Source organism: Elephantulus edwardii, unplaced genomic scaffold (assembly GCF_000299155.1).
Source record: "Elephantulus edwardii isolate Elephantulus edwardi_28Jun2011 unplaced genomic scaffold, EleEdw1.0 scaffold00024, whole genome shotgun sequence".
In the NCBI taxonomy this organism is placed as follows: domain Eukaryota; kingdom Metazoa; phylum Chordata; class Mammalia; order Macroscelidea; family Macroscelididae; genus Elephantulus; species Elephantulus edwardii.
Window position 1 is genome coordinate 7,597,516 of NW_006399774.1, and position 13,335 is coordinate 7,610,850.

The 13,335-nt window shown below is 47.3% G+C and overlaps 1 protein-coding gene across 2 annotated transcripts in view; it reads left to right on the plus strand.

Annotated features, from left to right (window-relative positions):
- TIAM2 (T-cell lymphoma invasion and metastasis 2) overlaps window positions 1-13,335 on the plus strand; it is a 537,146-nt gene that overhangs the window by 522,382 nt on the left and 1,429 nt on the right. For both annotated transcript variants that reach the window (XM_006882752.1, XM_006882753.1), the window contains 7 exons: window positions 747-926; window positions 4,910-5,028; window positions 8,187-8,295; window positions 9,554-9,612; window positions 10,435-10,540; window positions 11,689-11,776; window positions 12,086-12,240. In XM_006882752.1, coding sequence (XP_006882814.1) covers window positions 747-926; window positions 4,910-5,028; window positions 8,187-8,295; window positions 9,554-9,612; window positions 10,435-10,540; window positions 11,689-11,776; window positions 12,086-12,240 — 816 coding nt within the window. The remainder of the gene's footprint in view (window positions 1-746; window positions 927-4,909; window positions 5,029-8,186; window positions 8,296-9,553; window positions 9,613-10,434; window positions 10,541-11,688; window positions 11,777-12,085; window positions 12,241-13,335) is intronic.

Sequence of the window (13,335 nt, forward strand, 5' to 3'; positions counted from 1 at the left end):
TGTAGTGTTAGGGTTCCACCAGTCTCTGTCAGATCAATTCGGAATTCTCTTTTTCCTTTTGCTCCTGTTCTGTTCAGGACCTTCCCTCATTGCTCCTCCATACCCTCTGGGCACCTCTGTGGTCCTGATCCGGGTAGCAGCGGGCACCACCTAGTTCATCTGATCTCAGAGCCGTGAAGGCTTAGGTACACATGCACCTGTAGCTCTCTGGACTGTTGCCTTGAGTCTTTGATTCTCTTCCCTCTTTTCTCCAAGTCACAATAATGTCTTTGTGAAGTCTTATTTTAAACGGGAAATACTTTCTGCTTTAAAATAACCATTAACTGTGTGGAATAACCAAGAACTAATACGAGGCCATTAAAAAATCATTTTTCTCTCTGATCTTTTGTGAGGTGTGGTGGGCCTGTTCTGTGGCTCCATGCCTTGTTAGAAAGTGGACGTGTCGGTCCTGTAACAAGCTCTCTGTTGGGGATGCTCTGTACTGTGTCTTTACAGTCCCTTGGCGAGCTGAGGCCCGTCTGGGGTGCACGAGGACTTCTTCAGTGTCTTTGGAGGCGCCCTGTGCTCATAGCCTCAGCGCATGTTGATATCTGGGTACTAGACCAATTATGGGCTGGGAATTTTAGTAAAAGGAGCCTTGAGGGGGACAGGAGTAGGTTGACAAATAACCTGGCTAGCACCCAGATGAAGTAGAAGTTAACTCATCTAGCCGTGGTGCTCAAAGGCTGTGCTCTGTCTGCTCATAGCAAAAACTGATGAAGCCTTCAAGGCCTTCCTGGATGCCCGGAACCCCACCAAGCAGCACTCGTCCACGCTGGAGTCGTACCTCATCAAGCCCGTGCAGAGGGTACTCAAGTACCCGCTGTTGCTCAGGGAGCTGGTGTCGCTGACGGACCACGAGAGTGAGGAACACTACCACCTGACAGGTGAGGGCATCGGGTGAGGACACGATTGTTACCACCTGACAGGTGAGGGCATCTGAGCACTTCCACCTCTGATAGGTGAGGGCATCAGGTGAGGACACGATTGTTACCACCTGACAGGTGAGGGCATCGGGTGGGGACACATGATTGTTATTAGCTGACAGGTGAGGGCATCCGAGCACTACCACCTGACAGGTGAGGATATCTGATTGTTACCACCTAACAGGTGAGGGCATCTGATTGTACTGCCTGACAGGTGAGGGTGTCAGGTGAGGACATCTGGTTGTTACCATCTGATAAGTGAGGGTGTCAGGTGAGGGCATCTGAGTACTACCTCCTGACAGCTGAGGGCACTGAGTGAGGGTCTCTGATTGTTACCACCTGACAGGTGAGGGTGTCAGGTGAGGACATCTGATTGCTACCATCTGATAGGTGAGGGTGTCAGGTGAGGGCATTTGAACATTACCACCTGACAGGTGCTGGCATTGGGTGAGGGCACCTGAGCACTACCATCTGACAGGTGAGGGCATCAGGTGAGGGCATTTGAGTACTGCCATCTGACAGGTGAGGGCCTCAGACCATCCCTTCTGACAGGTGAAGTCCCACCTCCCATCTGGAGGCTTTCAAACACTGTAATTTATTGTTAACCTGAGATATCATTTTATATATGGCAACAAAACAGAAACCTCAGACCCGTCATTGTTGAGTTTGAAGTGACCCTCCAGCCATTTTCTGAGGCCGTAAATCTCCCGAGATTGCTCGTGGCTCTCCTGCAGACCAGCTGGTGGATTCGAACCTCCAGAGAGGCATCTTTGGGTCAGCACTGAACTGTCTGCAGGCTACAGCTCCGGAGCTCCCTAGAGATGACAGCTAGATGGGAGGAGCTCTGGTAAACAGGGATTGCATTGGATTGGCTCCAGATTTGCTAAAAATTCACCTGCGCTCTTGAATGAAGGTCATGTAAGCGCAGTGATGTAAGGTGAACGACCACAGCCCCTGGGCGGGTAAATGGGCTCCCAGGGTGAAACATCGCAACACCCTCCCTGTAACTGCAGTTTCCTGGGTGGGTTGGGACCCACGCTCAAGTATGTGTGTGTGGCTCCACCTCGTGGACATCTTCTAGCAGAGCACCCTGCCAACCAAAGCAAAGCTTTTCCAAGTTTCAGATATCGTATGAGTTAAGAGAAACTGTTCTTACAGCTTCCTTAAAAAAAAAGTACCTCTTATTATTAATGAGGGAGCTCTGGTGGTCTTAATCCCTCTCCCCCCACCTTGGAGGAGCTGGTGGATTAGAACTGCCTGCGTTCTGGTTGGCAGCACAACTCCCTACCCACTAGGCTACCAGAGCTCCAGTGCTTAGACTGGTGGCCTTGTTCATAAATACCCATGAGCTAGGTCATTGTTTCGTCTCACACACTTAAGGCATGTTGCTAGGAGGGGCTATTCCTTGGAGAGGGACCTCCTGCTTAGAAAGGTGGAGGGTCAGCAGAAGACAGGAAGACCTTCACCCAGGTGGGTGCACACAGTGGGCTCCAGGAAGTGTGAGGGTGATACAGGACAGGGTTCAGATCTGTTGTTCATAGGGTCACTATGAATTGTAATTGATGACACCTAACAATAACAACAATGGGTCATTATAGTTTCCAGCATCACAGCAACCTACACATTATATCAGTACAGCAGGCTGACGCACAAGTGCTGTACAGTAAACAAGCATATCCACACCCAGCAATAAAGCCGATGGCAGTAGGTCTTGATAACTCAAAGGCTGCTCACCTCTCTGAGAGTTCAAATCCGACAGTTGCTCTAGGGGAGAAAAGGTGCTTTACAGCATCTGAAAACCAGCGGAAGCTCAGCCTGGAGTTGGTGCTGGCTGGCTGGGGAGCTGGTTTTTCGTGTATCATTGGAAATACCAGCCAACTTACAATTGGCTGGTGTCATCATTCAGGCACCACTTACAGATGTTCGTGTTTATGGTTTGCTGTTCAAATTACTGTCACATGTAGAAATATAATGAAAAGAAAAGCAATAATAATGAAACGAAAAGAAAAACAGAGATTCAACTTCATTCAGAACTGACTTACTCTGGAGAGATGGGAACAGAGCCCTTCTGTAATCTGAGGACTACTGTGTATAGACTTGTCATCTTAGAAATGACCCACCTAAATGCGCACTGAAACTTGTCAAAACGTAGAGCCCTTCAGTTCGTCGGTGAATAGTTGTTGTTGTGGCTGTTGTTGAGGTGACGACAACTCATAGTCACCCTGTGGACCACCGATCTGAACCATGTCCTGTCCGGCTCCGGCCCCATCATGGCTGATGTCCTTGAGCCCACTGTTGCAGTCCTTGTGTCTGTCAATCTCATTGAACATCAAGGGCCCCTTGAAAAAGGTGTTTCCCGTGGAGCGGTAAGAAAGGAGCATTTGTCCTCCCTGAAGCAGTGCTTCAGGAGGTCCAGGTAAACCAGGGCAAGAACGTCATTGCAGAGAGAAATACTTCTTCATTAATGATCGTATCACAGAATAATGACTTCTGAAGGTGGGTGAGTTAAATGCCTCTTTTCCTATGACAAGCACCAAAGACGGAGAAATTTTTTTATGTTTAAATGAATGATACACATTTAATTAGTATTCAGATGCAGTTACAAGTATCATTTTGCAATACAATCTTTAAAAGACTTCCGCAGCTACCTTCAAATGTCACTGTAATGTGGAATATGGAGAAAAAAGTGTGAAAAATACTAAATTTGGTGGTGACTTAATTTTTTGCTTTTTGACAGTCATTTTGTCCCACTTCTGTTCTTGTGGAACTATTAAACACCACATGTAGAAGCAAAAAAAAAATTGCTCTAGTAATTAGACATTTATGGAGACATGAGTAAGGTCTAATTGGAAAAAAAAAATTGTAGGTCACAGTGCCAGCAGCTGATCCCTAAGGAGGGGTAACAGGTAAGACAAGCCCAGAGGCCAGTCAGTCCTGGCTTTAATTCTGGGCTCATTGAAACTCTGAAAAAATATTTAACCTTTCCAGAAATATTTCCATTTTCCTTCTATAAAGTAGTATTGATCACAGACCCAATTATGGTAGGGATTAAATGACTCCCATCAAGCACTGCTTACAGAATCGCTGTAAATGTTTTCAATGAAAATGTTTTCAGTGAATGCCAGCTGCTATTAATGCCAAGTTTTACCTGCACTCTGCTGGGTTCCAAAAAGAATTTGAGGTGGGAGATAATTTTACTCTTGCTCATTTTAGTTACACTTTCACCTCACCTATCAGCTAGCATGTTACCTGACATTTTGCATTTACACAACAGTGGAAATTACTCGTGTGTTTTGTGCATTAATGATGTTCGTCTGGCAGTTACGAGAACTGAGGTGGGAGGGAGGAAAACGCTGGCTGGGACGTGATGGTCACGGAGATGTGTCAGCTTGGCGGGGCCGTGATTCTCAGTGGTTCAGCAGTCATGTGGTGATGTCATACCACAGTGTGAGGATGACATCATCACGATGCTGGTATGTAATGATGTAGTCATCCTCCATTTTTTATATTGCTGATTTTGCATAACAATCTGGTCTTCGGGACTTGATCATATCCGTAAGTGAGGAGAGAATGGGGTATTATTTATTATCATTTCCATTATTGCTTCAGTAGACAGTTGTGTATTGTTTGAAACACTCAAAGTCATTGCCATGACGTTGAAACTAACTCATACCTGACCCTCCAGGGAGCTTTCAGAGACTATAAATCACATGAGAGGAGATTGTCTATCCTTCTCCCTTGTAGTGTCTCGTAGATTTGAACTGCCTGGCTTTGGGTTAACCACCTTACCCACTCGGCCACCACAGAGCTCCCTAGTTAATTCTGCTGTTCGCAGTGAGTGGTCTTGAATCCTCACTTGAATCCTGGGTCCTTTCATTACTACTGCTGGGTGAGGTTTAAAACAAACCAAGATCGTGACATAAAGGTGGTTTCCGATTTTGCAGAAGCACTAAAGGCAATGGAAAAAGTCGCCAGCCACATCAATGAGATGCAGAAGATATACGAGGATTACGGGACCGTGTTTGACCAGCTGGTCGCAGAGCAGAGTGGAACAGAGAAGGAGGTGGGTGGCCTCTGGGTTCTTGGAGGCTGGGCCGTGTGTCTCCTGGGGGTCTAGGGTATCATTACCCCTGAATGCTGCTGTAACCCAAGTGCTGAGGGTGGGTTCCCTAGTTATATAGTGGTGCAGCAGCAGAAATACCACATAGGGTGTCTGTCATGAGCAGACTTTTCTCACGGTTTAGGAAGTTAGAAATTCAGGGCATGAGCTCAGGGAAGGCGTTCTCTCCCTGCCGCCTCTGGGAAAGGACCTTATTTCTTCTCCGCTCAGGTCCCAGGTCCTTGGTGGGCTTCACGTGGCAGCTCTGCACCCCCTTCTTGCTGTGAAATCTGCTCTTTACAGATCTCAGAGGTGACTGGAGGCAAACACGCCTTACGCTAACATGATTGAATCAACATAGCAAAGAAAGCCCGATTCCCAAATGGCATTCATCCACCCGCTGAGTGTAAGGACTCACAAGGTGTATTTTAGGGGCCAGAATTCCACACATAACCAAAATCTGTTTTTCCCCCAATTCTGGAGGCTTGAGGTCCAGAGCAGGATGTTGGCTGTGCTGACTGCTTCCCTGTCAGTGGCCCAGGTGCTCCTGGGCGACTCTCACAGTGTCACCTGTCTTCGCCACTTTGCACTTGTTCTGTTTTCTGTCTCTGTGACTGAGAAATGATTCGGTTTCGGATCCATCCCTCACTCGGCTGTCCGGCCCTCTAGACTTCCCTGGGTGGGGCTTCCATGCCATTGGATAGCATGACAGGCACGAGTGCAGGGTTTACGGTTCCACCACATATTTAGGGGGGGCCGGCCCCGTAAGGACTCTCCTGGAGGGCAAACACCTGGAGCTGCCTTTTAGGAAATGGTTACAGTGTTGTTGCTGCTGGCTGTTGTTGAGTTGATTGTGACTCGGGGACCCAGTGTGACAGCAAGAACGATCCCCTTGTTTTCTAGGATGTAATCTTCATGGGAGCAGTTCACCCGGCTTCTCCCTTGGTGTTCCTGAGTGAGTTAGAACTACTAACCTTTCAGCTAGGAGCCCAGCTCGTTGTACATGGTCTATCAGTAGGACTCCTTCATGCTTCTTCAAAACCATGTACTTATACATGAACGTGACCGAAAATGGATTACCCTGGCTTTAAAATCTTACCTTATCCCATATAACAATTGTGAACAAGAAAAGTGGAATGGACATTATCGATCGATAGCTCTCCCTTTTCCTCCTTTCCTGTGGGCAGGCGGTAAGACAAGTCTGGGATGGTTAGAATAGAGATGGACGCAAAACAACTAGGAGCCACTGTCTCACCCCAGCAACAGAAGCAAAGCTCAGCAGGGCAGCAAACAACAAATGGTGGTGAGGTTGTGGGGAGACTGGAACCCTTATTCACTTCTGGTGGGAGTGTAAAATGGTACAGCCACTATAGAAGGCAGACTGGCACTTTCTCAAAAAGTTGAAAACAGAAATACCATTTGACCCTAAAGCATTTAGAAATACCCTGAAGAAACCAGAGCCCTGACTCAGATGTATGCATACCCTTGCTTATTGCTGCTTTATTCACAGTAGTAAAGAGATGGAAACAACCCAGGTGCCCGTCAACAAACAAATGGACAGAAAAACTAGAGTATGTTCACACAATGGACTATGAAGCAACACTAAGAAACAATGAACTTGTAAAACATTATACAGTATGGAGGAGCCTGGAGGACATGCTGAGTGAAATCTCTCAGTCACAAAAGGACAAACACTGCAGAAACACTGCTGTTATAAAATAGGACAGACATGGGGAAGAGGTTGGGGAGAGAATGGGGAAAGTGTGGCTAGATAATGAACACTGCAGTAGAACAGATGAGGGGAAGAACTTTCTGAAAGGAATATGTTGTTGTTATGTGCCGTCGAGTCGCCTGTAACGCATAGCTACCCTGCGTACGACAGCCCTAAACCCAGCTCTGTCCTGTGCCGAGGCTATCTTTTTCTCTCTAACACACCTTTCCCCATTACTCCAATCACCGAATCAATCCATTTCATCGAGGGTCTTCCTCTCTTGTATTTTCCCTCCACCCTCCCAAAGCATGACTTCCCTCTCTAAGGACTGGTCTCTCCTTGCAACATGTCCAGAGTATGTCAGACAGAGCTTCAGAATCCTGGCCTCCAAGGAGCAACCTTGGTTTCACCCTTTGTCCAGGTCTTACCTGTTTGTTAGGCATTATAGGAATGAGAACAATCTGGAACAAGGGGTACATTGCGGAGTGTGTGGGGTAAGGAGATGGGAGAAGGAAATGTGCGACAATGAATAATAATAATAAAAGAATAAATACAGAGAACTTGGGGTGGTGGAGAGACCCGAGGTCATATGGACAGTCAGTATGCTCAGTTGTTCACCAGAAGGTTGGAAGTTCAAGGTCACCTAGAGGTGACTTGGAAGACAGTTCAGGTGATGTGCTCGAGAGCCCTGAGGCACCATCCTGTGTGACACATGAGGGGTTATTACAGGTCAAGATCAAGTCCATGTGGCCTTGGGCTATGCTGTCATAGGGGCGGGGGGGGGGGCTGGAGGAAAGAGGGAAAGCAGTGGCATGTGGGGAAAGGCCTGAACTTCTCTTTCATCTGCTTTTCTTTTTAACATCAAGTACTATTACTTTCCTTATAAATTTAAACTAGGTTTAAGTGGAATTTGCCAATTTCTTTATTTCCCTATTCTGCCTGATTGCTGACTCTAGAATCCTGTGACATGCTAGAAGTAACATAGTTTAAGCAGAGAAAGGCCAGAGCTGGAGTTTACGTTTTCGTCATTGTCAGTTTCAAGGATAGTGATTGTTCTTTTTTTGAATGGTTTGTGGATGAGAGGTGTTGAGTTCTGGATCGCATGGTAAATGCCAACAGAGGATCGCTCCTTGGATCAGTGTGGATGCTCTGGGAGAATTAATGTTACAGAAACTGAGTAGGTCACAAAATAGGTCACAAAGCATGGCTCACAAAACAACGGATGCCTTTCCACTGGTGTTCTCCACATAACCTGATGTGTAGCTCGTATGTGCAAAACCTTCTCTATTTTAAGGCCCTATAAAACCCCAGCAGAATGTACTTGCATTTAGTATGACCACATACAGAATCACTATCTACTATGTGCGTCTGACCCGGGATTTCCACCCCTTTATCTGTTCTCACAATGCAGGTAACGGAGCTTTCCATGGGAGAACTTCTGATGCACTCGACAGTCTCCTGGTTGAATCCACTTCTGTCTCTAGGAAAAACCAGGAAAGACCTTGAACTCACAGTGTTTGGTTAGTATTTCGTTCAAAACAATGATAACTTTTAAATGTTGCTTCCTCAGTCAGGAGCTCGGGTGGTGTGGTCTGTAAGGAGCCGCTTTGCTAACCCAGAAGCGGCATCTCTGGTGGTTCGAATCCACTGGATGCGTTGCAGGAGAAAGATGGGTGTTGTCCTCAGCAGCGAGTTTGAGAAGTTGAAGAAAATGTAACCAGAGGCTGAAAGAAAATGAGAAACTTCACAAAGCCTTGAGCCCCGCTAATGCCTATAAAACAAAAATACTGTTAAACCAATAGGGGAAATGAATGTTTACGGAAGGTACAGTTTATAAATTGGAGTAACATTTCAACCGAGGCAGCAAAAATGTTCTATGACAAAAGAACTCTGCAAAATTCTTGGGCTCCATCCTTCTGACACGGCTGTAGAGTGGAAGCCAGAAAAGCACATTTCTATAAAAGCCATTTTACCCTAAAATACAGCTTCCGGTCTGACCTAGATTCTGCTTCTCTGACAGCCCAGTGCCCGAAGCGAAATGGTCTTTACTCGGTCAGCCAGACCACTGTGGGACTTTTAGGGGACTGTGGGAAAGTACTTCTTTCTCATCTCGAGGTTCCGAAAGCATGTCCTGGGGCAATGGAGAGGGTGGGTCACCCCAGCTGCATGGACCCCGGAAGTCTTGATTCCAGGAGACTTTTTCATAAACTCTGCACCTCCCTCCTGGTCTCCAGAAGGGGCTGGAGGAGTTGTGCTGAGGGCGGTGTCTGCCCACCCGGCCTCCCGACTATTTCAGTCCTCACCCTCCACCGCTCATTATCTCCTTCCCCCTCTGCCTCCTGGCCTGGTGGCCGCTGCCAAGCGTTACAGGAACAGATCTCCTGGGGCTATTTTGAAACCCGCTTTTTTTAATAGTTGGCTGACTTTCCCAGTGTAGTAATGCTCACTGAGAACAGGGCAGCGGGGAGAGATGGTGGGGCGCTAACCCTGGCGGCCGGCACGTCACGTCACGTCTTTACCTTTCAGTGAAACGAGACTTTTTTTTTTTTTAAGATGCCAGGATCTTCCTCAGGTAATGGCTTTCACGTAAGCAGGTCCTGCTGCATAATTCAAATAGGAACAGAAGGCAGCCCCACTTATTTACTTATGTGTTTGGCCCAGGGAGATCGTGGAGATTCATAAATTTGAAGAGCTTTGTATTAAAGCATTCAGCTCGGGCTTCCCCTTGGCACAGTTGGTCTGAAATAATGGAGGACTTCTTCTCTTTCCCTTCTTTAGTTTTCAAGAGAGCTGTCATACTGGTTTACAAAGAGAACTGCAAACTGAAAAAGAAATTGGTAAGATAAGAATGCATCATAATTAAAGCTGTGTTTTCACGGCTGCACCGTCCTGTGATTGTTAACCTGAAACCCTACCCCGGATCCACGTGATAGTGTTAATTCCCAGTGTAAATAAACCAATCAGATTCCCAAGGCATTTCTGATTCTCCTCATAAGAGATGTCAGAGAGTTTTCTTTTCTTTTATTAAAAAAAGAAGACCTGACAAATACCCAAGCTGAGGCCTGCACAGAAAAATCAGCTTCTTTATCCCTGCAAATAGCCCACATCTGCTCCCGTTTGGATAGTTTTGGTTTGATTTAAACACCTTTCTATTTTTATTTATTTATTTTTTTTATTTTTGTGTGAGTGTACCGTCAAATCAGATCTGACTGGTACAGGAGGAGATTGTTCCTCCTTTTCCCGGCAGAGCATCTGGTGGATTCGAACCGTGTGCCTCTGGGATTGCAGTTGCAGCTCCTTGCCACTAGGCCACCAGAGCTCCCCTAAATACCTTTCTCTTGACCAAAATAAAAGAGAAAGTAAGTGAGCTCAGCCATGGCCGCTCTAAGTCAGCTGTGTGTGGAGCACCATCCAGAGGAATGTGAAGAAGGTGAGGGCCAGGCTGCCTTCATGCTTAGGGCTTGGAACCTCTCTCCCCCGGCCTTGTCCCTGCCTCCTCCCTGCAGGCCTGTGAGCGCCCTGAGAACTAGGGGTGCACCAGATCCACCCATGCCTCAAACACACACCACTGGGCCCTGCTGGGCACCCAGGGCACCTGACCTCTGCAGCCACTTCCCGTGGTCCAGCTCTCACGTCTTGTGGTGGTTTTCACATTCCAGCCCTCCAATGCCCGGCCTGCGCACGGCTCTGCTGATCTGGACCCGTTTAAGTTTCGCTGGCTCATCCCTATATCGGCGCTTCAAGTCAGGATGGCCAACACGGCAGGTAACTGGCCTGGAGCTGGCCACCAGGTGGAGACTTCCTTGAGTTTGGAGATGGATAAGGAGGGTGATTTGGGGGTAGGGTGGGGAGGGTGTCATTTGATAAATTTTAGAAAATGAGGATCAGAGAGGCTGTTCTGATGCTTTTCCACAGATTTCTGGAGGAACTAAATGCCTGCCCGTCGGACTTTACTCTTCTTTGGGGATTAGCTCTCTGCACTGTTTATTGTCCTTTCTCAACAGTTACCCACATTTTCCATTTTGCCTAATATCCTTGAATCTTGCACACTGGCTGAAAAACAAAGGACCACAATTATTTATCACTATTTTTTTTTAAGAAATTAAGACAATGCAGAACGTCCCTTAAGATTAGGCCATATTGCAAGTGATGTTGTTATGTGCCGTCGAGTCACCTGTGACTCATAGAGACCCTAGGTACAACCACCCTAAACCCTGCCCGATCCTGTGCCAGTCTGTCTGTGACACACCCATCCCGATTACCCCGGTCACTGAATCAATCCATCTCACTGAGGTTCTCCCTCTCCTGCGCTGTCCCTCCCCCCTCCCAAGCATGATGTCCCTCTCCAAGGACTGGTCCCTCCTTGCAACATGTCCAAAGAATGACAGACGAAACTTCAGAATCTTTGCCTCCAAGAAGTTTTGCTAGCAATTGCAAGTGATACAAAAAGAAAAATCTCTGTGTTCTGGGACAGTGCCCGGTGACAGCAGGCACAGGAGGCTGACAGGCAGTCGTCTCCTGGTCCCTGTGCACTTGTGTGCAGTGGGCATGACTCATAGGACATGGCTGGATGGGGCTGACCTCTTTCGCCTGGACATTGAGCGAAGCCCACTGTCCTTCCTGAGGACCGGGCAGGCCTCCCCGGCACTGAGCTCCTCCTGAGCGAGCTGGGATCCAGGGTGAGGAGCGAGCAGGCAGAGGATGGAATGCTTTGGGAACCTCAAAAACTGGTGGCATTTGGTGTTTTGTTCCCATCTGTGAAGGCACAGTGAGCTGCAGCACACGAGGGAATCGGCACTGAGAATATTTCACTTTTAAACAGCAGTCACTGCGTTGTGGGTTTGAACACATTTAGCAGGCATCTTTGGTGGGGCTGTAGACTTATTTTCGTTTTGGCTTCTTTTTTAACACAGGGACTGAAAACAATTCCTTCTGGGAGCTAATCCACACCAAGTCAGAAACAGAAGGCCGGCCGGAAACCACCTTCCAGCTGTGCTGCAGGTGATACGGACGTTCCCAGATGAAAAAGCAGCAGAAAAATGGCTTCTTAGGGAAAGAGTATTTTACTGCCTTGCTGAATTATTATGTCAGGGTCACTGTCCCATCCATACCACAGTGCTGGAAGAAACTTCAGGAACAATCAGTTCTCACCTCCTCCTAAGTGAGGAAACCAGGGGGTGTTGAGTGGGGTGGGTGGCTGGGTGGCTTGCTCTGTGTGGCCCCCATGGGACTGGGACTCTTAGGAGGACAGGCGAGGGGGGACCTGGGGAGGAAGGACAGTCTGGAAACCACTGCTGCTCCTTCCCCCAGTGACTCTGAAAGCAAGACCAACATCGTGAAGGTGATTCGTTCCATCCTGCGGGAGAACTTCCGGCGCCACATCAAGTGCGACTTAGCCCTGGAGAAAGGGTGCAAGGACCGCCTGGTGCCGCTGAAGAACCGGGTTCCTGTTTCAGCCAAACTAGGTGAGTGCTGTGCCGGGCTCGCTCGCTCAGTGAAGCCACCTGAACTTCTCTACAGGGTTAGGGGCTCGTTTTTCTCTTTGAAGATGAAAAACCAAAAATCTTTCTTGCTACACAATCCCCCCCGCCCACCCAGTTCACTTTTTTTTAAAAGAGATTTATTTATTCTAGGAAACTTCTTTAACTTTATTTATGCATTTGTTTGTTTCTTTGCATCTTTTTTTAAAAAAAATTTTTTCGTGGCTACTGTCAAATCAGATCTGACTGGTACAGGAGATTGTCCCTCCTTCTCCAGCAGAGCATCTGGTGGATTCACACCGCTCACCTCCGGAATTGCAGTGAAGCTTCTTGCCACTAGGCCACCAGAGCTTGCTCAGAGTCTACTTTAATATGCATTTCTTTTTCTGTACTCTTGTCATGAACTGGGGGAGAGGGTTGGGCAGCAATGTGCAACAATGAATGAATGGGGGGAAATGAAATGGAAAGAATATGCTGTAAATAATTAGATATGTTGCATTTAAAAAATTATTTTTAAAAAAAAAAGACTATGAGCCTGGTTAACAGGCTAGAAATGGCTTTGTAAATTACAACTGTGTGGGGTTACAACCTGAAAGCCGCATAGGAAGGGTGATGTGAGAAGTGAGTGACCAGCTGATTTCCTTTAAGAGACCCCAAACAATCTCTTGTGCTCAGATGACCTCTTATAACCCTGAACCATCCCAACTCCGCCAAAACCAAACCCAACTCACTTGCCCTTGACTCAGCTGTGACTCAGGGCGACCCCGAGAACGGCGCTGTCGAAGCAGACCTCTGGGTGGGTCTGAACCACCAGACTTTTGGCTAGTAGTCGAATGTGTAACCGGTTGCACAAATCTCTGTCTTATCACTAGCTGCCATAGACATACAGACATAGACTGTACTTGTCATTAATTTGTTTCTTCCACTTAAAATGTCCGTGACATCTAAGCACATTTAACACTTTGATAAATTAAAACCCGGAAAATTAATATACTTGATCTCGTCTGCCTGCTCCAGGTTCGCTTTCCAGATCACGCCGCTCTGACACTTCCTGCACACTTAAAAATGCCACCTGAGATT